The 26,290-nt window shown below is 43.1% G+C and overlaps 2 protein-coding genes across 3 annotated transcripts in view; one reads left to right on the top strand and one right to left on the bottom strand.

Annotated features, from left to right (window-relative positions):
- LOC139753120 (protein O-mannosyl-transferase 2-like) overlaps positions 1-962 on the top strand; it is a 177,992-nt gene extending 177,030 nt beyond the window's left edge. Inside the window, exon 20 of the mRNA XM_071669215.1 lies at positions 168-962. Within this exon, the coding sequence (XP_071525316.1) occupies positions 168-276 (109 nt within the window). The 3' untranslated portion in view covers positions 277-962. The remainder of the gene's footprint in view (positions 1-167) is intronic.
- LOC139753119 (uncharacterized) lies at positions 952-25,951 on the bottom strand. 2 transcript variants are annotated; one of them, XM_071669214.1, is made up of 5 exons: positions 25,762-25,951; positions 23,336-23,529; positions 20,442-20,577; positions 9,059-9,184; positions 952-3,610 (listed from the first exon to the last, which is right to left on the bottom strand). In XM_071669214.1, the coding sequence occupies exons 2-5, from the start codon at positions 23,405-23,407 to the stop codon at positions 3,369-3,371; spliced, it is 576 nt and encodes a 191-aa protein (XP_071525315.1). In that variant the 5' UTR covers positions 23,408-23,529; positions 25,762-25,951; the 3' UTR covers positions 952-3,368. The 2 variants fall into 2 exon arrangements, with proteins under 2 accessions (XP_071525315.1, XP_071525314.1); XM_071669213.1 differs by lacking the exon at positions 23,336-23,529 and having other exon boundaries at positions 20,455-20,577; positions 25,762-25,945.
- Between the last annotated feature and the right edge of the window lie 339 nt (positions 25,952-26,290).

Raw genomic sequence — 26,290 nt, 5'->3', positions numbered from 1 at the left:
GTGGGTTGGGCCATTCTTTCGTCTGTTTCCTTGTACTACCTCGCTAATGCGGGAGACAGCAACAAAGTATAATAAATGAGTATAAATATTCGTATTTGATTACCACCATTTCACAAAAAATTATTTATGTTCTTGCATGCACCACAATGATTCTTTTGTTGCTACAGCTTTCATCTTTTCTGCTACGTGGGCTATGGACATCCAACAATAAGTGGCTTCAATCCTGACAACTCCACCTTCAAGAATATTAGAGTCTTTGATGAGTGGGAAATCTAGGTGGAACCTTAGCTTTCTGATCTTGGATCAGATATGGTAGTGAGATGAGAGAAAAGTGAAAGAAAGCTTATTAGAAATTCTAGTTTCTAGAAAGATACTTGGTGCAAGAGAAAGTGAACTAGAAAACTTGATGATACTAAAAAAGTTAATATCATGATTATGTGTTGGATTTGGACCTTGATGCAAACCAGTGTGCTGAAAACTTCTGCAAGGACAGCATCGAAAGAGCTTGATGATGCAGAAATCACTTCAGAATTAAATGAAATTATTTGGTCTCCATCTTTTAGGTTGTCCCCATTGAAGTAACCATTAAGAAAAAGAAAATGATGTTACAGAAAAGGAGAACATACTTTTGGGCATGTTAAGTTCCCACTGCTGTTGCATAAAAAAAATTCTTAGCAGGGCTTTCACATCAGAGTGTATTCAGATAATATCACTTAACATTGCTCTGAAATCATATAATAGCATGGAACAGACTATAAGTGTAGATGAGAATATCTGCAGACTACAGAATTTCTTTGCATGAAAGAATTTTGATACTGTTTACTGTATTATTATTCATGTTTACTTTACCTGTCTGAAGATGTTTACCAACATAATTTGATCAATTTTTAGTTATATTTCAAGATGTTAGAATCATGGTTTTTGTGTAATAAGCAGGAAAATAATAAGCAATTCTAAATATAGATTGTTATTTTTTAGTAATATTTATGGACATGACCAGGAACATTTGTCTCATGACTTGAACATTGTGTTGTTGTTGTTATATTGCCATATATCAGTTACTATACATGCCTTTTTTTTTACATATTTATCATCAGGATGCATTGATGTTGGATATTTCACTTCAATGGAAAATGGTATTACAGTTTTAGCTGAAATTTTCTGCACAGTCAAACTTTTAGACATTAACTTCTACATCTGCCAGCATTACCTTGAACACAAAAGACTAGAAGAATGCTCTTAACTTTAGATTGGTCTCTCAGACTAGCATAGTCTCTAAAGTGTTGGACAAGATAATCAGAGAGCAAAGTCTGCCTCTTAAGAAACTGGGTGTCCTGTTTAGATGTCGAAACTTCTTTTCTTTTGAATAGTTGCTCTGTGTACACAAAGGATTGATTTATCCTTTTATGTAGTACTGCTCAAACATCTGGGGTGATTCTAGCTTTGCATCCTTACTTGACAGAGTTGAGTCGAAAGCAGTCCGACTTATAAACTGTCCCAGGCTTACATCCAAACTTTACCCTCTTGCCCTACACCACAGTGTTTGTTTGCTTTCCTTCTTTTATACGTATTTCTTTTGTTTTTGCTCCCAAGAGCTGGCTGCTTGTGTGCCCACACCACTAGGTAGTCCATGCAGTACTTGGCAAGCTGCTGTATCGCATGATTACTGTGTAGCCATTGGCAACTCGAAGGTGGGCCGTTTGATAAATGCTTTTCTCCCTACACATTGAAGCTTTGAAACTCTACCTGTTCATGTCTTTCCCAATAACTATGATGTGGCACATTTTAAAAGACAGGTTTTAACTTCCTCCAAAATTCATGAATCCTCTCCCTTGTCTTTTCTTTTTCCGTTTCATAACATAATTCTCTCTTACTTCATTTAAGGCACAGCCTTGATGTGGATTTTTGTCCATGACTGGAGCCTTAAATAAAGAAAATCCTCTAAAGGAGAAACTTCCTACGTGAGAGATATGATGTCAGAGAGATTACGTGTGAACAGAACTCTTAGATTTCTGTGAGTCGATGAGCTCTTCTGAAGACAAAAGAGAAGCTTGGTGGATTTCTTCGTATGTGGACCATTATAAAGTGTTTGACACTGTACTACATAGGAGGTTGGTAAAGAAGTTGGATCTTCAGGTAGGAAAAAGGGGGAGACTATTGCAGCAGATAGAAGATCATCCTTGTGGAAGGGAACAAAGGATGCATGTTAGGGAAACCTTTTCAAAATGTCTTGGGGTCACCAGTGGTGTATGCCACATGGTTCCAATCTGGAACCATTGCTTTACTTGATCAATGTGAATGTCTTGCTGGAAGGATTAGATGCCAGCCTAATATGTTTGTGGATGATGTCAATCATGAGGGAGGTAAAAAGTGAGGAGGATTGCATCCACCTACAAGGGGACTGAGACATGCTCCAAAACCTGGTTGATGAAATTCAACCCAAGTAAATGCAAGGTAATGAGATAGTGAAAGAAGGCCTTGATATGAATATCATCAATCAGGAAATAAGCTGCCAGAATTTGTGGGCAAATGACTTGGGGAGTATATGTTCTCCCCAACCTATCACCAGAGTGCCACCTTAGATGAGTTGAGGAGAGACTGTCTGCTGGCAAATACGAGAATAACATTCAAGTATATAGCTATCTATCTATCTATCTATCTATATCTCTGACACCTGTTCCTCTGGGAACTCCTTCAAGGGGGTGGCCATGGCAAGAGAGTTTCCATAACTGGTGAACTCTAGTACTGCTTCTTAGTCTTTAGTGCCTTACACTTAACAGGCCACCGGCAGAGGGCAACTCTAGCACTGTTTCCAGAGGCTCCTACCTAATGTGCTTATTGATTTTTTCTAACTAATGTGTCTACCTAATGTTTTGATATGGATAAGGGTACCTAATGTTCTGATATGGATAAGGGTATTTGATGATATATTCAGAAAGCTGCTCATATCATACAATAAACTAGAATTAGAATGTACTTCTCAAATTTGGTCACTGCACTTAGAAACACAAAGAACTGTAAGAGAACATCCAGAGACACAGAGATAGTACCAGACAATAGTACCAGACATGCTAATGTTAACAGAATTGTAAACAATGTTCAAGTAAGCAGCTGCAATGAGTAGGAAAACAGATGTGCAGGTGGCAGCACCACTAGTTTCACCTGGACTAAGCTTAATTAATGACTTTGACTGGTTTGGCTAATGAGCTTATTAGATGGCTGCAGTAGTGAGGGGTAGTTGTGGGTGAAGGACTGTGCTAGGAGGAGGGAAGACTTCAGTTATCAGAACTAATTAGTTTCCAAATCAATGGATAGAAAGATGTAAGCAAGACTAGTTGAAAGTTGCACATATGTAAGGAAGGAATTAGTTACGAAATGTTGTAGGAGTATACAAGCAGGAGCTGTGCCAGTAGAGGAAGGAGAAACATGAATGTGAGAACAAAGGGTGACCCAGGGGAGTGGTTGCAAAAGATGGTGTTGCAGACACAAACTTCCTTCATGAAGGTTCCCATCCTCATCTTCCAGCAGCCTTCTGTCATGGACACCGGGTTGTCAGGGTTGGTCTGGTCAGCCAGTGTGCCACAAAACAGGGAGTAGTTGGTTAAACGGTCTGTGGGAAACAACAGGAAATAATGTGTTGGGGTGGAGGAAGGAGAGGCAAAGAAAGCCAGGTGGATGGTGTTAAAGCCTGGCTGGTGATGAGGGAAGGTAGATAAAGCCGGGTGGGTGGTGATAGCACAAACAAGCTGGTGATGGGAGGCAGATAAAGCTGGTGGATGGCAGTAGCACAGCCTGGCTAGTTATGAGGGGAGGCAGAGAAAGCCAGATGGATGATGGTAGTAGAGCCTGGCTGGTTATAAGAGGAAGCAATTAATGCCAGGTGGATGGTGGTTTACTACGTATGGCTGGTGATAAGGGGAGGCAGGTAAAGCCAATTGGATGGTGGTGGTACAGCCTGGTTGGTGATGAATGGAGGAAGATGAAGCCAGGAGGGTGGTGAGAGAAACGATAAAGACAGATTTATTGTGATGACAAGGCAATAAACACCTAACTGGTGTTAGGCTTCGGAATATAAAACCGTATAAGTGGAGTGTGAAGTTAAGGAGCATAAAGTTAGACTGACAATGTAGCAAGTAGGATAAAAGCCAATTTGGAGTCTATATAAGGGAAAACAACGAACTGGTCACAGTGAGGGGATAAGGCCAAGAAATGGGTTTGAAATCAGGCTTGGGTTTGAGATGAATAAGGTAGAACCTCTGGTTGTGGGAAGGTGTAAAGTCAAGACTGATATTGAACAAAATTAAAATCCATAATGGTTGTAGAATGAGGAGTAAAGCTAAACTGATGATCACATGAGAGGATAAAGTCTGGTTTGTTGTACAGAACATTAAATATAGGCTTCTGGTGATGTAGGAGGGGGGAGGGTTATAAACTTTTTTGTTGCTACAACAGAAGATGTAAAGCTGATAGAGAAGGAATAAAACTAAACTTTTTGTTAAGAGAAGAAACGAAGGGAAACTGATGATTTGAAGGTATATAAATCCTATACGGTAGAGGAGAAAATGAGAATAGAGGTAGGTGAGAGATTTAGTGAAGGAGATATAGGCATTTTGATGGAGGAGAAAGGACCAGCAAAACTGATATGGGAATGACAGGGATGAAGACAGGTTGGTGGTTGAACTGGGAAGATAAAGCCAGGTTGGTGGTGTGGACGGGATAAAACCAGCTAGTGATGCGAGTGGGGATAAAGTCAGGAAAGGGGTATGGATGGTTTAATTCATGTTGGTGATGAGAAGAAAGAAAAAAAGAGTGGTGACGGCAAGGAGACTGAAGCTAAGCTGGAAGTGGGGAGGATATAAAACCAGCTGGTGGCTTGGAGGGGGATAATGCCAAGCTGGTGATGGAGAACTGTAAAGTAAGGCTGGTGGCGCAGAGAGGAATAAAGGTAGGAAGATGAAGGGGACCAGAATAAAGCTATTTATATATATCTCTAACTCTCGTTCCCCTTGGGAACTCCCATCAATGGGTGGCCATGACAAAAGAGACTCCACTTATCCCCATTCTTACATGCCTCCCTCGCATGCACCATTCCATGCATTCTTCCTCTGTTTCATCTCTCTCTTCAGTATTCCTCCAACCTATTTGCCCATGTCACAGGTGGTCTTCCTCTCACACCAACCCCTTTAATTGTACTGTCACACACTCTTCTTGTAAACTCCCACTTTTGCATTCTTTCCATATGCACAAACCACCTCAAAGTATTATATTTCACCCATTCTACCACTCCACAATTCATTCTCTTTGCATTCCCTGCCATACCATATCTCTCATACAACTTTTATTTCTTTCTTCATTCCATCTATTTACACATGCTCTTCTCAAGTAGCTCATTTCCACAGCCTGGATTCTTGACCTGTGTGCCTCATTCCAGGGTTAGGAGGACTGTGCTGTCCTTTAATCTTCCCTTCACGTCGATACTTACACCTCTACCCTTCATTGTTCTATTAAGGGATGCAATGACTCTTTTACCCTGTACTGCTATCTCCCATATCTCTCCCTCCATATCACCAAACTTACCCAAGACAGCTCCTAAATATTTGAATTCTCTCGCTTCCATTCTTTCTTCCCTCATACCCAAAGCACAGTTTAGCAGACTTTCTTCTTTCATTCTATATGGTTTTACACAATCATTACCTTCACTCTGTTTCCTTTCATACACCATTACTTAACTTTTACTTGCATTTCCCTTCAATTGCCTATGCTTACACACATCACAGAATATGCTTACAACCTTCCACTCCTTTTCACTCTAGGCAAATGGCACAGTATCATTCGCAAACAGGCTTGCCACTAGCCACCATATCTCACCGCCACACTCCATCTCTGCATCCCTTTTCCCCAGTTTTGCTTTCATCTCTTTTGTCTGTTCATCCATTTATATTGTACCTTAAAAAGCCATAGTGACAAAACACAGCCCTGCCTCACAGCTACTTGTATCTCAGAACTTTTGCTCAGCTCTCCATCCACTCTTGCACATTTGTTCCTCTATAGAAGGCTTTCACACCATCCCACATTTGTTCTTTCATACCATATATCCTTAACACATCCCACAAAGCATTCCACTTGACTTTCTCCAGATCCATAGAAGCTGCATACAATTTCTTACCTTTGGCTAAATACTTTTCCATGGTCATCTTTATTACAAAAATCTGATCCACACATCTTAACCTTTTCTAAAACCCCCTTGCTCTTCACTTTTTATGCATTCAATCACTTCCATCACTCTTGTCATTAATATTAATACATACACTTTTCCTTGTGCTTTGTGGAAGATGAAAGCCGGCAAGGCAGCGGGTTTGGATGGTATTGCAGTGGAATTTATTAAGAAAGGGGGTGACTGTATTGTTGACTGGTTGGTAAGGTTATTTAATGTATGTATGACTCATGGTGAGGTGCCTGAGGATTGGCGGAATGCTTGCATAGTGCCATTGTACAAAGGCAAAGGGGACAAAGGTGAGTGCTCAAATTACAGAGGTATAAGTTTGTTGAGTATTCCTGGGAAATTATATGGGAGGGTATTGATTGAGAGGGTGAAGGCATGTACAGAGCATCAGATTGGGGAAGAGCAGTGTGGTTTCAGAAGTGGTAGAGGATGTGTGGATCAGGTGTTTGCTTTGAAGAATGTATGTGAGAAATACTTAGAAAAGCAAATGGATTCGTATGTAGCATTTATGGATCTGGAGAAGGCATATGATAGAGTTGATAGAGATGCTCTGTGGAAGGTATTAAGAAGATATGGTGTGGGAGGCAAGTTGTCAGAAGCAGTGAAAAGTTTCTATCAAGGATGTAAGGCATGTGTACGTGTAGGAAGAGAGGAAAGTGATTGGTTCTCAGTGAATGTAGGTTTGCGGCAGGGGTATGTCATGCCTCATTGGTTGCTTAATTTGTTTATGGATGGGGTTGTTAGGGAGGTGAATGCAAGAGTTTTGGAAAGAGGGGCAAGTATGCAGTCTGTTGTGGATGAGAGAGCTTGGGAAGTGAGTCAGTTGTTGTTCGCTGATGATGCAGCACTGGTGGCTGATTCATGTGAGAAACTGCAGAAGCTGGTGACTGAGTTTGGTAAAGTGTGTGAAAGAAGAAAGTTAAGAGTAAATGTGAATAAGAGCAAGGTTATTAGGTACAGTAGGGTTGAGGGTCAAGTCAATTGGAAGGTAAGTTTAAATGTAGAAAAACTGGAGGAAGTGAAGTGTTTTAGATATCTGGGAGTGGATTTGGCAGCGGATGGAACAATGGAAGCGGAAGTGAATCATAGGGTGGGGGAGGGGGTGAAAATTCTGGGAGCGTTGAAGAGTGTGTGGAAGTCGAGAACATTATCTCGGAAAGCAAGAATAGGTATGTTTGAAGGAATAGTGGTTCCAACAATGTTGTATGGTTGCGAGGCATGGGCTATGGATAAAGTTGTGCGCAGGAGGGTGGATGTGCTGGAAATGAGATGATTGAGGACAATATGTGGTGTGAGGTGGTTTGATCGAGTAAGTAATAATAGGGTGAGAGAGATGTGTGGTAATAAAAAGAGTGTGGTTGAGAGAGCAGAAGAGGATGTTTTGAAATGGTTTGGTCACATGGAGAGAATGAGTGAGGAAAGATTGACAAAGAGGATATATGTGTCAGAGGTGGAGGGAACGAGGAGAAGTGGGAGACCAAATTGGAGGTGGAAAGATTGAGTGAAAAAGATTTTGAGTGATCGGGGCCTGAACATGTAGGAGGGTGAAAGGCGTGCAAGGAATAGAGTGAATTGGAACGATGTGGTATACCGGGGCCAACATGCTGTCAATGGATTGAACCAGGGCATGTGAAGCGTCTGGGGTAAACCATGGAAAGTTCTGTGGGGCATGGATGTGGAAAGGGAGCTGTGGTTTCGGTGCATTATTACATGACAGCTAGAGACTGAGTGTGAACGAATGGGGCCTTTACTGTCTTTTCCTAGCACTACCTCGCACACATGAGGGGGGAGGGGGTTGTTATTACATGTGTGGCGAGGTTGCGATGGGAATGAATAAAGGCAGACAGTATGAATTATGTACATGTGTATATACGTATATGTCTGTGTGTGTATATATATGTATATGTTGAGATGTATAGGTATGTATATTTGCGTGTGTGGACGTGTATGTATATACATGTGTATGTGGGTGGGTTGGGCCATTCTTTCGTCTGTTTCCTTGCGCTACGTCGCTAACGTGGGAGACAGTGACAAAGCAAAATAAAGAATAAAAGATACTTTTCCTTGTATACTTAACAGACTTATTCCCCTATAATTGCTAAAAACATCCTTAACAACTTTTCTTTTGAATAAAGGACAGTAATAGTTTTCACCCAATCCTCAGGCACAACCATATGTTTCGATGCTAAATTGAATATCAGATGTATCCACCCTGTTACGCTTTCTTCCCCATACTTCAGCATTTCAGCTGTAATTCCATCCACTCTAGGTGCCTTTCCCTTTTTCAGCTATAGTCTTTAATCAAAAACATTTGTCTTAGCTTAACTTTGCCTCTTATCATATGGCTTAACCAGATGAAGTAGTCTTCAACATTCACAACATGACATCAAGAACAAGACCTCATGATGTGAGATCATCAGAAAAACCTGGTAAAGGCTTCACCTTCATATGGTGACATCACTAACAAGATCTGATAATGGTACAATATCAGTATTCAGTATGTGACATCATACTTGAAGATCCACTTTGAAGGACAGGTTCAGTCAAGGTTAAGACATGCCAGTGTTGAGCAAGACAGGTCAGTCAAGCCCAACAGGAAAAGGTTACCATCAATTATCAGATAATTTTGAAAGCTTTATAAATTAGATTATAATGATATAAATCAAAGAATACTTCAGGCTGTTATAGGCCCTAGAACAAGCATATTGGGCCAGGATAAGCTAAAGACTAGACACATGGAGCCAGTGTTGGACTGAATGCAGGACACATGGGGCCAGTTAGGATTAAGACAAGACACATGGAAATACATAGTGCACTTAGGATAAAGGAACGTACCATTGACATCATACCAGCTCCAGCGGATACACTGTTTGCCCTTCTCTTGACATCTGTAGCGAGGACAGTCATGTTGGTCACAAAACTTGTTCAACTCGGAGATGTTGGGTGGACTATAGTAGGGAACTGTTGGTAACATGTTACACTGTTACTTACATCATCACGCACAACGTGCACTATATCATGGTAACTAGGATAATGTTATGATTGATGAGAACCAACAGGTGTGTGTGTGTGATAGGGGAGCCAGTCAACCAGCCAGCAGGTGTGTGGTAGGGAAGCTAGCTGACCAGCCAGCAGGTGTGAGTGGTATGGGAGCCAATCGACCAGCCAGCAGGTGTGTGAGTGATATGGGAGCCAGTTGACCAGCCAGCAGGTATGTGTGTGGTACGGGCACCAGTAAACCAGCCAGCAGATATGAGAGGCAACTGAGCAGCCAGCAGGTGTGTGAGTGGTATGGGAGCCAGTTGACCAGCCAGCAGGTGTGTGAGTGATATGGGTTCCAGTCAATTAGCCAGCAGGTATGTGAGTGGTATGGGAGGCAGTTGCCCAGCCAGCAGGTGTGTTAGTGGTATGGGAGCACCAGCCAGCAGGTGTGTGAGTGGTATGGGAGTACCAGCCAGAAGGTGTGTGAGTGGAATGGAAGCCAGGCGACCAGCCAGCAGGTTTGTGAGTGGAACAGAAGGCAGTCAATCAGCCAGCAGATGTGTGAGTGGTATGGGAGCCAGTTGACCAACCGGCAGGTGCGTAAGTGGAATGGGAGCCAGTCGACCAGCCAGCAGGTGTGTGAGTGGAACAGGAAGCAGTCAGCCAGCCAGCAGGTGTGCGAGTGTTACAGGAGCCAGTTGACCAGCCAGTGGAAGTGTGAGTGGTACAGGAGCTAGTTGACCAGCCAGCAGGTGTGTGAGTGGAACGGGAAGCAGTTGACCAGCCAGCAGGTGTGTGAGTGGTACAGGAGCCAGTTGTCCAGTCAGCAGGTGTGTGAGTGGTACAGGAGCCAGTCGACCAGCCAGCAGGTGTGTGAGTAGTATGGGAGCCAGTCAACCAGCCACCAGGTAGTTGAGCCAGTCGACCAGCCAGTAGGTATGTGAGCCAGTGGACCAGCCAGCAGGTATGGGAACCAGTCGACCAGCTAGCAGGTATGTGAGCCAGTCAACCAGCAACCAGGTATGAGAACCAGTCAACCAGCCACCAGGTATGTGAGCCAGTCGACCAGCCACCAGGTATGTGAGCCAGTCGACCAGCCAGCAGGTATATGAGCCAGTTGACCAACCAGCAGGTGTGTGAGTGGTATGGGAGCCAGTCAACCAGCCAGCACGTATGTGAGCCAGTCAACCAGCCTGCAGGTATGTGAGCCAGTCGACCAACCAGCAGGTATGTGAATGGTTTGGGAGCCAGTCAACCAGCCAACAGGTGTGCAAGTGGTACAGAAGCCAGTCAACCAGCCAACAGGTGTGCGAGTGGTACAGAAGCCAGTCAACCAGCCAACAGGTATGTGAGCCAGTCGACCAGCCAGTAAGAATGTGAGTGGTATGGGAGCCAATCGCCCGGCCAGCAGGTACAGGAATGTTAAAGCTACACCTGTGTGGCTGCTCTCATCACTCATATTTACTAGACATCTGAACTCAGTGTTAACATTAACATGTATTTTATTCATACACACAAATATTAATGGTTTATCCTCTTGCATGCCCTATCTTTCTGGCTTTACACTCCCCACCTCCAATAATTTGACTATATACTCTGTCAGTCTAACAACTGTGTGGTTTTACTTTCCTGCTCATAACCATCCTGCCTTTGCATGCCTTTGATCCAGGACTGGTTTTGCCACTTGGCATTATGGTCACTGTCAACCCTTAAACCCAGCACTACACTGCCAGCAACCTGGCATTATTTTACAATAACCATCATCAGTCTGACCATATGTTTCCATGGACTAACAATGTCCTGTCATGATTCCTTTATTTAAATGTATAGCCTTGCATTACCCTTCCTTTTCATCTTAAGTGACTTTATTTTACCTAATTTCAGACTAATACCAGAGTGGCTTTACTCTCCATCCACTCTTGGTTTATCTTACCTATATAAACTTGCCTTTATTTCCCTTACCACATTTATCAGGTTTATTCCTCTACCACATCTATCTGGCTTTATTTCCCTATTTCAGTCTTTCTATATTTCTGATGCCTGTTCCCTCAGGGAACTCCAATCAAGGGGTGGTCACGACAAAATTCTCCACTTATCCTTGTTCTGACATGCCTCCTTCGCACACACCATTCCATGCATTCTTCCTTTGTTTCATCTCTCCCTCCAGTATTCTTCCACCGTATTTGCCCATATCACAGGTGGTCTTTCCCTCACACCAACTCCCATAATTGTACCATCACACACTTTCCTTGTAAACTTCCAGTCTTGCATTCTTTCTATTGCCCAAACCACCTCAAAGTATTATGTTTCACCCATTTTACCACTCCACAATTCATTCCTTTTGCATTTCCTGCCACAACACATCTCTAATACACCCTTTTATTTCTTTCTTCATTATATCTAGTCACACCACATGCTCTTCTCAAATAGCTCTCTTCCACACCCTGGATTCTTGACCTCTGTGCCTCATTCTGTATCCATTTTTCAGCTGCATAGGTCAGGGTTAGGAGGACTATGCTGTCCCTTAATCTTCTTTTCTTTTCCATACTTACATATACCTAAAATGCTTCACTTCCTCCAGTTTTTCTCCATTCAGACTTACCTCCCAATTGACTTGTTCCTCAACCCTACTAGACCTAATAACCTTGCTCTGATTCACATTTACTCTCAGCTTTCTTCTTTCGCACACTTTACCAAACTCAGTCACCAGCTTCTGCAGTTTCTCACCCGAATCAGCCACCAGCGCTGTATCATCAGCAAACAACAACTGACTCACTTCCCAAGCTCTCTCATTCACAACAGACTGCATACTTGACCCTCTTTCCAAAACTCTTGCATTCACCTCCCTAACAAGGTTAGTAGGTACAGTAGGGTTGAGGGACAAGTCAATTGGGAGGTAAGTTTGAATGGATAAAAACTGGAGGAAGTGAAGTGTTTTAGATATCTGGGAGTGGATTTGGCAGCGGATGGAACAATGGAAGCGGAAGTGAATCATAGGGTGGGGGAGGGGGCGAAAATTCTGGGAGCCTTGAAGAATGTGTGGAAGTCGAGAACATTATCTCGGAAAGCAAAAAATGGGTATGTTTGAAGGAATAGTGGTTCCAACAATGTTGTATGGTTGTGAGGTGTGGGCAATGGATAAAGTTGTGCGGAGGAGGACGGATGTGCTGGAAATGAGATGTTTGAGGACAATATGTGGTGTGAGATGGTTTGATCGAGTAAGTAATAATAGGTAGGAGAGATGTGTGGTAATAGAAGGAGTGTGGTTCAGAGAGCAGAAGAGGGTGTTTTGAAATGGTTTGGTCACATGGAGAGAATGAGTGAGGAAAGATTGACCAAGAGGATATATGTGTCAGAGGTGGAGGGAATGAGGAGAAGTGGGAGACCAAATTGGAGGTGGAAAGATGGAGTGAAAAAGATTTTGAGTGATCAGGGCCTGAACATGCAGGAGGGTGAAAGGCGTGCTAGGAATAGAGTGAATTGGAACAACGTGGAATACCGGGGTTGATGTGCTGTCAATGGATTGAACCAGGGCATGTGAAGCATCTGGGGTAAACCATGGAAAGTTCTGTGGGGCCTGGATGTGGAAAGGGAGCTGTGCATTATTGCATGACAGCTAGAGAATGAGTGTGAACGAATGGGGTCTTTGTTGTCTTCCTAGCGCTACCTCGCACACATGAAGGGGGAGGGGGGGTTATTTCATGAGTGGCAGGGTGGTGATGGGAATGAATAAAGGCAGACAGTATGAATTATGTACATGTGTATGTATGTATGTGTCTGTGTGTGTATATATATGTATACGTTGAGATGTATAGGTATGTATATTTGCGTGTGTGGACGTGTATGTATATACATGTGTATGTGGGTGGGTTGGGCCATTCTTTCATCTGTTTCCTTGTGCTACCTCGCTAATGCGGGAGACAGCGACAAAGCAAAATAATAATATAATAATATATTTTTATTCATTTATTTATTTCTATTTTCCTTTGTCGCTGTCTCCCGCACTAACGAGTAGCGCAAGGAAATAGATGAAAGAAATGGCCCAACCCACCCACATATACATGTATATACATACATGTCCACGCATGCAAATATACATACCTATACATCTCAACGTATACATATATATACACACACAGACATATACATATATACCCATGTACATGATTCATACTGTCTACCCTTATTCATTCCCATCACCACCCCGCCACACATGAAATAACAACCCCCTCCCCCAAATGTGTGTCAGGTAGTGCTAGGAAAAGACAACAAATGCCACATTCGTTCACACTCAGTCTCTAGCTGTCATGTAATAATGCACCGAAACCACAGCTCCCTTTCCACACCCAGGCCCCACAGAACTTTCCATGGTTTACCCCAGATGCTTCACATGCCCTGGTTCAATCCATTAACTGCACGTCGACCCTGGTATACCACATCATTCCAATTCACTCTATTCCTTGCACTCCTTTCACCCTCCTGCATGTTCAGGCCCCGATCACTCAAAATCTTTTTCACTCCATCCTTCCACCTCCAGTTTGGTCTCCCAATTCTCCTCGTTCCCTCCACCTCTGACACATATATCCTCTTGGTCAATCTTTCCTCATTCATTCTCTCCATGTGACCATACCATTTCAAAACACCCTCTTCTGCTCTCTGAACCACACTCTTTTTATTACATCTCTCTTACCCTATTAGTACTTACTCGATCAAACCATCTCACACCACATATTGTCCTCAAACATCTCATTTCCAGCACATCCACCCCTCCTCTGCACAACTCTATCCATAGCCCATGCCTCGCAACCATATAACATTGCTGGAACCACTATTCCTTCAAACATACCCATTTTTGCTTTCCGAGATAATGTTCTCGACTTGCACACATTCTTCAAGGCTCCCAGAATTTTCACCCCCTCCCCCACCCTATGATTCACTTCCACTTCCATTGTTCCATCCGCTGCCAAATCCACTCCCAGATATCTAAAACACTTTACTTCCTACAGCTTTTCTCCATTCAAACTTACCTCCCAGTTGACTTGTCCCTCAACCCTACTGGACCTAATAACCTTGCTCTTATTCACATTTACTCTTAACTTTCTTCTTTCACACACTTTACCAAACTCAGTCACCAGCTTCTGCAGTTTCTCACACAAATCAGCCACCAGTGCTGTATCATCAGCGAATAACAACTGACTCACTTCCCAAGCTCTCTCATCCACAACAGACTGCATACTTGCCCCTCTTTCCAAAACTCTTGCATTTACCTCCCTAACAACCCCATCCATAAACAAATTAAATAACCATGGAGACATCACACACCCCTGCCGCAAACTTACATTCACTGAGAACCAATCACTTTCCTCTCTTCCTACACGTACACATGCCTTACAGCCTCGATAAAATCTTTTCACTGCTTCTAACAACTTGCCTCCCACACCATATATTCTTAATATCTTCCACAGAGCATCTCTATCAACTCTATCATATGCCTTCTCCAGATCCATAAATGCTACATACAAATCCATTTGCTTTTCTAAGTATTTCTCACATACATTCTTCAAGCAAACACCTGATCCACACATCCTCTACCATTTCTGAAACCACACTGCTCTTCCCCAATCTGATGCTCTGTACATGCCTTCACCCTCTCAATCAATACCCTCCCACATAATTTCCCAGGAATACTCAATAAACTTATACCTCTGTAATTTGAGCACTCACTCTTATCCCCTTTGCCTTTGTACAATGGCACTATGCAAGCATTCCGCCAATCCTCAGGCACCTCACCATGAGACATACATACATTAAATAACCTTACCAACCAGTCAACAACACAGTCACCCCCTTTTTCAATAAATTCTACTGCAATATCATCCAAACCCGCTGCCTTGCCGGCTTTCATCTTCCGCAAAGCTTTTACTACCTCTTCTCTGTTTACCAAATCATTTTCCCTAACCCTCTCACTTTGCACACCACCTCGACCAAAACACCCTATATCTGCATCTTTATCATCAAACACATTCAACAAACCTTCAAAATATTCACTCCATCTCCTTCTCACATCACCATTACTTGTTATCACCTCCCCATTAGCCCCTTTCACTTAAGTTCCCATTTGCTCCCATGTCTTACGCACTTTGTTTACCTCCTTCCAAAACATCTTTTTATTCTCCCTAAAATTTAATGATACTCTCTCACCCCAACTCTCATTTGCCCTCTTTTTCACCTCTTGTACCTTTTTCTTGACCTCCTGCCTCTTTCTTTTATACATCTCCCATCTCCCACACTTCTCATATATGTATATATTTTATCTATTTAATTTGCTTTGTCGCTGTCTCCCGCGTTTGCGAGGTAGCGCAAGGAAACAGACGAAAGAAATGGCTCAACCCACCCCCATACACATGTATATACACACACGTCCACACACACAAATATACATACCTATACATTTCAATGTACACATATATATACACACACAGACACATACATATATACCCATGCACACAATTCACACTGTCTGTTTTTATTCATTCCCATTGCCACCTCGCCACACATGGAATACCATCCCCCTCCCCCCTCATGTGTGTGGGGTAGCGCTAGGAAAAGACAACAAAGGCCTCATTCGTTCACACTCAGTCCCTAGCTGTCATGCAATACTGCCCGAAACCACAGCTCCCTTTCCACATCCAGGCCCCACACAGCTTTCCATGGTTTACCCCACACGCTTCACATGCCCTGATTCAATCCACTGACAGCACGTCAACCCCGGTATACCACATCGATCCAATTCACTCTATTCCTTGCCCGCCTTTCACCCTCCTGCATGTTCAGGCCCCGATCACTCAAAATCTTTTTCACTCCATCTTTCCACCTCCAATTTGGTCTCCCACTTCTCCTCGTTCCCTCCATCTCTGACACATATATCCTCTTGGTCAATCTTTCCTCACTCATTCTCTCCATGTGCCCAAACCATTTCAAAACACCGTCTTCTGCTCTCTCAACCATGCTCTTTTTATTTCCACACATCTCTCTTACCCTTACTTTACTTACTCGATCAAACCACCTCACACCACACATTGTCCTCAAACATCTCATTTCCAGCACATCCACACTCCTGCGCACAACTCTATCCATAGCCCACGCCTCGCAACCATACAACATTGTTGGAACCACTATTCCTTCAAACATACCCATTTTTGCTTTCCGAGATAATGTTCTCGATTTCCACACATTCTTAAAAGAATGGTTCCATCCGCTGCCAGATCCACTCCGAGATATCTAAAACACTTTACTTCCTCCAGTTTTTCTCCATTCAAACTTACCTCCCAATTGACTTGACCCTCAACCCTACTGTACCTAATAACCTTGCTCTTATTCACATTTACTCTTAACTTTCTTCTTTCACACACTTTACCAAACTCAGTCACCAACTTCTGCAGTTTCTCACATGAATCAGCCACCAGCGCTGTATCATCAGCGAACAACAACCGACTCACTTCCCAAGCTCTCTCATCCACAACAGACTTCATTCTTGCCCCTCTTTCCAAAACTCTTGCATTCACCTCCCTAACAACCCCATCCATAAACAAATTAAACAACCATGGAGACATCACACACCCCTGCCGCAAACCTACATTCACTGAGAACCAATCACTTTCCTCTCTTCCTACACGTACACATGCCTTACATCCTCGATGAAAACTTTTCACTGCTTCTAACAACTTGCCACCCACACCATATATTCTTAATACCTTCCACAGAGCATCTCTATCAACTCTATCATATGCCTTCTCCAGATCCATAAATGCTACATACAAATCCCTTTGCTTTTCTAAGTATTTCTCACATACATTCTTCAAAGCAAACACCTGATCCACACATCCTCTACCACTTCTGAAACCACACTGCTCTTCCCCAATCTGATGCTCTGTACATGCCTTCACCCTCTCAATCAATACCCTCCCATATAATTTACCAGGAATACTCAACAAACTTATACCTCTGTATGTATGTATATTATGTATATTATGTATATATATATATATAATGTATATGTATGGATGGAACCATGGAAGCGGAAGTGAATCATAGGGTGGGGGAGGGGGCGAAAATCCTGGGAGCCTTGAAGAATGTGTGGAAGTCGAGAACATTATCTCGGAAAGCAAAAATGGGTATGTTTGAAGGAATAGTGGTTCCAACAATGTTGTATGGTTGCGAGGCGTGGGCTATGGATAGAGTTGTGCGCAGGAGGGTGGATGTGCTGGAAATGAGATGTTTGAGGACAATGTGTGGTGTGAGGTGGTTTGATCGAGTAAGTAATGTAAGGGTAAGAGAGATGTGTGGAAATAAAAAGAGCATGGTTGAGAGAGCAGAAGAGGGTGTTTTGAAATGGTTTGGTCACATGGAGAGAATGAGTGAGGAAAGATTAACCAAGAGGATATATGTGTCAGAGGTGGAGGGAACGAGGAGAAGTGGGAGACCAAATTGGAGGTGGAAAGATGGAGTAGAAAAGATTTTGAGTGATCGGGGCCTGAACATGCAGGAGGGTGAAAGGCAGGCAAGGAATAGAGTGAATTGGATCGATGTGGTATACCAGGGTTGACCTGCTGTCAGTGGATTGAATCAGGGCATGTGAAGCATCTGGGGTAAACCATGGGAAGCTGTGTGGGGCCTGGATGTGGAAAGGGAGCTGTGGTTTCGGGCATTATTGCATGACAGCTAGAGTCTGAGTGTGAATGAATGAGGCCTTTGTTGTCTTTTCCTAGCGCTACCCCACACACATGAGGGGGGAGGGGGATGGTATTCCATGTGTGGCGAGGTGGCAATGGGAATGAATAAAGGCAGACAGTGTAAATTGTGTGCATGGGTATATATGTATGTGTCTGTGTGTGTATATATATGTGTACATTGAGATGTATAGGTATGTATATTTGTGTGTGTGGACGTGTGTGTATATACATGTGTATGGAGATGGGTTTGGCCATTTCTTTCATCTGTTTCCTTGCGCTACCTCGCAAACGCGGGAGACAGCGACAAAGCAAAATAAAAAGAAAATAGATAAAATATGTATATATATTCCTATGAGTCCATGGGGAAAATGAAACAGGATACGTTTCCAAGTGCACTTTTGTGTAATAATCACATCATCAGGGGAGATACAAGAAAGAAATATATGTCAGCTGATATATAACGAAGAGACATAGCTAGGACGCCATTTGGTAAACATGTGATTGCTTAAAAGGGGGAACAGAAGGTCATGCAGGGAGTGCTCATCCTCCTGGAAGGCTCAGATTGGGGTGTCTAAATGTGTATGGATGTAACCAAGGTGAGAAAAAAGGAGAGATAGGTAGTATGTTTGAGGAAAGGAACCTGGATGTTTTGGCTCTGAGCAATATCGTGCTCAAGGGTAAAGAGGAAGAGTGGTTTGGGAATGTCTTGGGAGTAAAGTCAGGGGTTGGTGAGAGGACAAGAGCAAAGGAAGGAGTAGCACTACTCTTGAAGCAGGAGTTGTGGGAGTATGTGAAAGAGTGTAAGAAAGGAAGCTCTAGAATGATATGGGTAAAACTGAAAGTGGATGAAGAGAAATAGGTGATTATTGGTGCCTATGCACCTGGTCATGAGGAGAAAGATCATGAGAGGCAAGTGTTTTGGGAGCAGCTGAGTGAGTGTGTTAGCAGCTATGATGCACGAGACTGGGTTATAGTGATGGGTGATTTGAATGTAATGGTGAGTAATGTGGCAGTTAAAGGTATAATTGGTGTAAATGGGGTGTTCTGTGTTGTAAATGCAAATGGTGAAGAGATTGTAGGTTTGTGTGCTGAAAAAGGACTGGTTATTGGGAATACCTGGTTCAAAAAGAGAGATATATATAAGTATATGTATGTAAGTAGCAGAGATGGTCAGAGAGCGTTATTGGATTATATGTTAATTGACAGGCGCTTGAAAAAGAGACTTTTGGATGTTAATGTGCTGAGGGGGCAACTGGAGGGATGTCTAATCATTATCTTGTGGAGGTGAGGGTGAAGATATGTAGAGGTATTCAGAAAAGAAGAGAGCGAATGTTGGGGTGAAGAGAGAGGTGAGAGTAAGTGAGCTTGGGAAGGAGACTTGTGCAAGGAATTACCAGGAGAGACTGAGTGCAGAATGGAAAAAGGTGAGAGCAAAGGATGTAAGGGGAGTAGGGAGGAATGGGATGTATTTAAAATAGGGAAGCAGTGATGGCTTGCACAAAAGATGCTTGTGGCATGAGAAGCATGGGAGGTGAGCAGATTAGAAAGGGTGGTGAGTGGTGGGATGAAGAAGTAAGATTATTAGTGAAAGAGAAGAGAGAGGCATTTGGACAATTTTTGCAGGGAAATAGATTAAGATATTCTTTATAGTATTATTGTTGCTGAAGGCTACATTTACGTTAGGATTTAAGCAACATGGGAACTAAAGTAAAATTATTATTAAAAGGAAGAACTAAAAGATTCTTGGTGTCAGTGGGAGATTTAGGCTCAACTCTATAAAATGATTTCTTTGCTAACTTAAGGGATTTATCAATGAAAGATATAGGGTACTTTAACTTAGATCCAATAGAATATATCTTCTCAGACTCATCATCAATATACTTTGGACTGGAAATATGTAATGCCCTAAGGAACATAGATTGAAATGATAATTTAACTGTCATGTTGAGATGAGTAATAATGGATATATAAGCATACATTGGTAGGTTTTCTGTATATGCTAAACTTAAACTTGTTTCCTTGCCTATGGATCATGCAATCTAAAAATGGTAACACACCATTATTTTCATTTTCTACAGTAAATTTGATGGAAGGTACTAAATTGCTAAGTAAGGGGAGAAATATTTGTGAATTTTCATTTGTTGTCCAAACACAAAGAACATCAAGTGCATACCTAATCCAAATTGCAGTGTATATACATTATTTTTTTTTATTATCATACTTAATCACTGTTTCCTGCATCAGCAAGGTAGCGCAGAGAACAAGAAGAATGGCTCATCCATTCACATACACATATATGTACATATAGACACACTTAGTATGAAGAGTGAGGCTCTTGATCGTTAATGTGCATGTATTGGATATCATCACCAAAATGAAACAGATTGTTAGCCGATGATTGATCATTTCATTTCTCATTAAGAATTCATATATGCTGGAGTGATATGGAATCAGAAAGAAAGATATAAGATACAAAAAAGTTCTATACATTAGTGAGAATATACAATTTCTTCTGACTTGTGTAGACGAGTGGGTAGATGCAAGGCTGTGTGTCTCCATTTGCATCTTCCTTCTTGTCCTCACAGTGTATCGTCTCATTGACCCCAGGCCAGGTGAAGTTGTAGCACTGGAGGGCAGCACCTGTGGTGACAACAGGCTTCATTGTTAGATATCAACTGTAATAAGTAAACAAAGATTTATTCAGTTTTTGTTAGCAACAGGAAGCCTATCATGGACACAGGCTCTTAGAGTTGGCTTAGTACGTATTTTAGTCTGGGACTAATTGGAAGGATTTCATTCTGGATGAGACATATCTTTGAATCATAAGAATAATGTATAGTGTAAGAAGTTACTCCTGTCTGTAAACATGCTGAGGAAGTTGTTAGATGCATGACAAGTAACAAACAACACAGTTACCAATAATTCATCCATTTCTTTGGGAGAACAGATATTGCTTGATGTTGGGGTAATACAGTTTTGGAAAATATGTTATTGTTGAGCAGGAAGGTTTTGCCTGCAGTATGGGAGGTATGAAGAGGAAAAATGCTAAGGCTGAGTGGTGTGGTATTCCACTGTACACTGCCAATCTATCGTTCTACAGTGCAACATCACTGTAGCTCATCAAAGACTACAATATTTAAACTCATTAACTGAGAAGCAGAAAATTTATTCAGGGCATAGCATTATGATGTATGCTTGACACCATCTGAGTTTTGTTTTTGAATCTCATTTATCTGCAGCAGATGACAGTATGGAAAGATTTCTTATGAAATTAGATACAAATTAAAAAATAATTTCCGTCCATTATGGTTGCTACACGATCTGGTTATTTCCCAAGACACCTTCTTGGACATGAATTTCACAAAGGCCCGACTCTACCTGTAATGCTACACCACAACTTTACTCAAATATGTCATTTATCAAATATATATCATCATCCCACTATGGATGCCATTATTGCTAACACCAACCCATCTCACCTGACTGTCTTACTTTGCTCCATCTTCCACACTGGTCTGACTTTGTCATGTATGTAGTACACTTGAGAGGAATCATCTATGTACACACAGTATACCAGTATATATGTAGTACACTTGGGAGGAATCATCTATGTACACACAGTATACCAGTATATATGTAGTACACTTGGGAGGAATCATCTATGTACACACATACACACAGTATACCAGTATATATGTAGTACACTTGGGAGGAATCATCTGTGTACACACATACACACAGTATACCAGTATATATGTAGTACACTTGGGAGGGATCATCTGTGTACACACAGTATACCAGTATATATGTAGTACACTTGAGAGGAATCATCTATGTACACACAGTATACCAGTATATATGTAGTACACTTGGGAGGAATCATCTATGTACACACAGTATACCAGTATATATGTAGTACACTTGGGAGGAATCATCTATGTACACACATACACACAGTATACCAGTATATATGTAGTACACTTGGGAGGGATCATCTGTGTACACACAATATATATGAAAGGCAGACACAGGAAGGGGCCACGCACTATATATATATATATACCGTCTCACAAACGATTGTTGTGTAAGGTTATGGAAAATATTTTAGGCAAGCAAGTGGATGATTTTGTACTGAGGAGAGATTCATGAGAGACAGGAGGATAGTTTTAGGGGAAGGATGTCAAAGGACCCTTTCAAGAGAAGAGATTACCTGAGAGATACATGAAGATGGTCTTCGAGGAAGGACATCATATGTAAGTACTCTCTCAGGAGGAGAGATTACCTGAGAGATACATGAAGATGGTCTTCAAGGAAGGATGTCATATGTAAGTACTCTCTCAGGAGGAGAGATTACCTGAGAGATACATGAAGATGGTCTTCGAGGAAGGACGTCATATGTAAGTACTCTCTCAGGAGGAGAGATTACCTGAAAGATACATGAAGATGGTCTTCGAGGAAGGACGTCATATGTAAGTACTCTCTCAGGAGGAGAGATTACCTGAGAGATACATGAAGATGGTCTTCGGGGAAGGACGTCATATGTAAGTACTCTCTCAGGAGGAGAGATTACCTGAGAGATACATGAAGATGGTCTTCGAGGAAGGATGTCATATGTAAGTACTCTCTCAGGAGAAGAGATTACCTGAGAGATACATGAAGATGGTCTTCGGGGAAGGATGTCATATGTAAGTACTCTCTCAGGAGGAGAGATTACCTGAGAGATACATGAAGATGGTCTTCGAGGAAGGACGTCATATGTAAGTACTCTCTCAGGAGAAGAGATTACCTGAGAGATACATGAAGATGGTCTTCGGGGAAGGACGTCATATGTAAGTACTCTCTCAGGAGGAGAGATTACCTGAGAGATACATGAAGATGGTCTTCGGGGAAGGACGTCATATGTAAGTACTCTCTCAGGAGGAGAGATTACCTGAGAGATACATGAAGATGGTCTTCGAGGAAGGATGTCATATGTAAGTACTCTCTCAGGAGGAGAGATTACCTGAGAGATACATGAAGATGGTCTTCGGGGAAGGACGTCATATGTAAGTACTCTCTCAGGAGGAGAGATTACCTGAGAGATACATGAAGATGGTCTTCGAGGAAGGACGTCATATGTAAGTACTCTCTCAGGAGGAGAGATTACCTGAGAGATACATGAAGATGGTCTTCGAGGAAGGACGTCATATGTAAGTACTCTCTCAGGAGAAGAGATTACCTGAGAGATACATGAAGATGGTCTTCGGGGAAGGACGTCATATGTAAGTACTCTCTCACAGTTGTACCAGAGTATACTCAGTTGGGGACACAAGGGAAGGCTGTTTGAACTGTATGTATGTGAACTGCCCAAAAGCATATGACTGTATTGCACGGCAGGGTCATCAAGAAGCTGTATCACCTGGCAGGAATAATGGGCCAAATTCGTCGATGGATTGACCATTATATCAGAAGATGGAAGGAAAGTACACATGTTGGAGAAATCTTTTCTTAATGGGTTAAGGTGACCAGCAGAGTGCCACGGGGTTCGGTTGTGGGGCCATCACTCTTCTTGATATACATAAATGACTTGCATGACGCATGGACTCTTTGTACCTGAAAAAAGTTGGGTAAAGCGTGGAGCATGTTTACAACCTAGACAGACTCCCAAGTTGCTCTAAAAGATAATAGATGAAATTCAACCCAAACCAATAACGAAGATGGGATAAAGCGAAAGAGGGATTCAGTATTATGTAGCTGGAATTAAGTTTCAGGACTTGGGAGTTGACATCATCACTTACATATTGCAAAAGTCCCGTATGAGGAGAATAGTTAGGGAGACAAATTATCAGCTGGCAAATATCAGGATGCTAGCTTTCAAGTATATGGATAAGGAAATATTTAGCAAGCTATTCACATAAGCCAAACTTAAGATTATCCCTCGTAGGTTTGGTCAACAAGAGGCACAAAGAGTTCATAGAGAAGGTCCAAAGGAAGGCAACAAAGATGGTACAGAGAGGTAAGATACAGGAAATGGACAGAGGCTTTAACTCTACCCACCTTGGAAGAGAGAAGAGTAAGGGAGATCCTGATCAAACCCTTCAAGTTTCTCAGAGATCAACAGTGTGGACACTGGGATCGAGTGGAGCAGCGAGGATCCCCATGTAATTTGTAGGGGTTTGTATGGAGCAGCAGGGATCTCCAGGTAAGCTGTAAGGTTTCGTGTGGAGCGGCAAGGATCCCAGGTAAGCTGTAGGGGTCCTTAGGGAGCCGCAAGGATCCCCATGTAAGCTGTAGGAGTCCATGTGGTGCTAGCAGCAAGGATCCCCATGTAAGCTGTAGGAGTCCATGTGGAGCAGCAAGGATCCCCAGGTAAGATGTAGGAGTCCATGAGGAGCAGCAAGGATCCCCATGTAAGCTGTAGGAGTCCATGTGGAGCAGCAAGGATCCCCAGGTAAGATGTAGGAGTCCATGAGGAGCAGCAAGGATCCCCAGGTAAGATGTAGGGGCCTGTGTGGAGCAGCAAGGATCCCCAGGTAAGATGTAGGAGTCCATGAGGAGCAGTAAGGATCCCCAGGTAGGATGTAGGGGCCTGTGTGGAGCAGCAAGGATCCCCAGGTAAGATGTAGGAGTCCATGAGGAGCAGCAAGGATCCTCAGGTAAGATGTAGGGGCCTGTGTGGAGCAGCAAGGATCCCCAGGTAAGATGTACGAGTCCATGAGGAGCAGCAAGGATCGCCAGGTAAGATGTAGGGGCCTGTGTGGAGGAGCAAGGATCCCCAGGTAAGATGTAGGAGTCCATGAGGAGCAGCAAGGATCCCCAAGTAAGATGTAGGAGTCCATGAGGAGCGGCAGGGATCCCCAGGTAAGATGTAGGAGTCCATGTGGAGCAGAAAGGATCCCCAGTTAAGATGTAGGAGTCCATGTGGAGGAGCAAGGATCCCCAGGTAAGAAGTAGGGGCCTGTGTGGAGCAGCAAGGATCCCCAGGTAAGATGTAGGAGTCCATGAGGAGCAGCAAGGATCCCCAGGTAAGATGTAGGAGTCCATGAGGAGCAGCAAGGATCCCCAGGTAAGATGTAGGAGTCCATGAGGAGCAGCAAGGATCCCCAGGTAAGATGTAGGAGTCCATGAGGAGCAGCAAGGATCCCCAGGTAAGATGTAGGGGCCTGTGTGGAGCAGCAAGGATCCCCAGGTAAGATGTAGGAGTCCATGTGGAGCAGCAAGGATCCCCAGGTAAGATGTAGGAGTCCATGAGGAGCAGCAAGGATCCCCAGGTAAGATGTAGGGGCCTGTGTGGAGCAGCAAGGATCCCCAGGTAAGATGTAGGAGTCCATCATGAGGAGCAGCAAGGATCCCCAGGTAAGCTGTAGGGGCCTGTGTGGAGCGGCAAGGATCCCCAGGTAAGATGTAGGAGTCCATGAGGAGCAGCAAGGATCCCCAGGTAAGATGTAGGGGCCTGTGTGGAGCAGCAAGGATCCCCAGGTAAGATGTAGGAGTCCATCATGAGGAGCAGCAAGGATCCTCAGATAAGCTGTAGGGGCCTGTGTGGAGCGGCAAGGATCCCCATGTAAGCAGTAGGGGCCTGTGTGGAGCGGCAAGGATCCTCAGATAAGCTGTAGGGGTACATGTGGAGCAGCAAGGATCTTTATGTAAACTGTACGGGTCCTTGTGGAGCAGCAAGGATCCTCAGATATGCCGTAGGGGTCCTAGACATACATATACATGTCTAGGGAGCAAGACATGTATATGTATGTCTAGAGAACAAGACATGTATATGTATTGTCGAAGGAGCGAGACATGTATATGTAGGGAGCAAGACAATAGTTGTGTAGCGGTAGAAGTACTCACTTGCACAGTCGACCTCAGTAGGAACTCCACACATAAGGGAGAGACATGCCATAAACAAGATGGCGTCAAGTGGAAGGTTCATGGCTGGCCAGTGTGTATACAGTGGAAGCATCAGCTGTGGTGGCCTTCCTCTCTCGCAGGTGGTGGACGAGCGGATACCACATACACAACACGAATGTATGACTCGCTTGCTACCTCACAGGAATGTCTGATAAGATTACGAGATAACAAGATAGCGAGAAATGAGATCAGCCAACTGTTGAGCAAGGGGCACCTGCCACATAGTTAGTATGGGAACCTGCTACATAGTTAGTATGGGGACTTGTCACATAATTAGGATGGGGACCTGTCATGTAGGATAGGGACCTGCCACATAGGATGGGGACCTGCCACATAGGATGGGGACCTGCCACATAGGATGGGGACCTGCCACATAGGATGAGGACTTGCCACATAGGATGGGAACCTGCCACGTAGGATGAGGACCTGTCACTTAAGGTGGGGACCTGTCACATAAGATGGGGACCTG

Source organism: Panulirus ornatus, chromosome 14 (genome assembly GCF_036320965.1).
Source record: "Panulirus ornatus isolate Po-2019 chromosome 14, ASM3632096v1, whole genome shotgun sequence".
NCBI classification, from domain to species: Eukaryota; Metazoa; Arthropoda; class Malacostraca; order Decapoda; family Palinuridae; genus Panulirus; species Panulirus ornatus.
This window is presented reverse-complemented; position numbering and strand designations above follow the sequence as displayed.